The 797-nt window shown below is 40.4% G+C and overlaps 1 protein-coding gene across 1 annotated transcript; it reads left to right on the forward strand.

Annotated features, from left to right (window-relative positions):
- On the forward strand, positions 1-797 carry LOC108462924 (protein METHYLENE BLUE SENSITIVITY 1-like). The gene has a single exon (XM_017762839.2). It carries the CDS (start codon positions 273-275, stop codon positions 585-587), a length of 315 nt encoding a protein of 104 aa, XP_017618328.1. The 5' UTR covers positions 1-272; the 3' UTR covers positions 588-797.

The following is a 797-nucleotide window of genomic DNA, read 5'->3' on the forward strand; positions in this document are numbered from 1 at the left end:
GTGGAGTATATTGGCGGACGTCGACTACATCGAATAAAGCCTATAAAATATGAATTTCCCCCCCACTTGCTTTTCGCCCTCACTAACACCAATCATCACCCGATTCCATCTCGGACGATTCCTATCTTTTCTTTTATAATTATCTTCACCCCTTTACCCATTCTGAAAAATCCAATATACCCACCAAAGAAAAAGCAAGAGCAGTAAAAATCCTTGATCAGCAACCCATAAGGTTTCTTTTCTGTTTTTGTTTTTTTGTCAATCAATCAATCATGACAGGCAAAGCCAAGCCCAAGAAGCACACTGCCAAGGAAATCGCAGCCAAGATCGATGCCGCCACTACCAACCGAGGTGGTGGCAAGGCTGGATTAGCTGACCGTTCTGGGGTGGAGAAGGGTGGACATGCCAAGTTCGAGTGTCCTCACTGCAAAACAACTGCTCCAGATTTGAAGACGATGCAGATTCATCATGATGCCAAGCATCCCAAGCTTCCTTTTGAAGAATCAAAGCTTGTGAATCTTCATTCTACTCATGGTGCTGATTCTTCCAAGCCTCGTCCCGGTGTTAGGGGTAGTTTAAAAAAGTGATATTAATAAATAAATTTAGCCGTTTTCTTTATGATTTGGTGCTTTGCTGTTGTTTTGGAATCTTGGTTTCATTTCTTAACTATTAGTTCTAGTAGGTTTGGGTAAAAAAAGATGATGATAATGATGTATGTTAACCCACCTTGAATATGATGATGATGTTGACTGTGTTATGGCTTCCTTATTTAATTCTAATGAAGTGTTTTTGGATCA

Source organism: Gossypium arboreum, chromosome 13, assembly GCF_025698485.1.
Source record: "Gossypium arboreum isolate Shixiya-1 chromosome 13, ASM2569848v2, whole genome shotgun sequence".
Classification (NCBI taxonomy): domain Eukaryota; kingdom Viridiplantae; phylum Streptophyta; class Magnoliopsida; order Malvales; family Malvaceae; genus Gossypium; species Gossypium arboreum.

Excerpts from the sequence above, each read along its gene's own strand:
- LOC108462924 (XM_017762839.2), top strand. The coding sequence starts at position 273 with ATGACAGGCAAAGCCAAGCCCAAGAAGCACACTGCCAAGGAAATCGCA.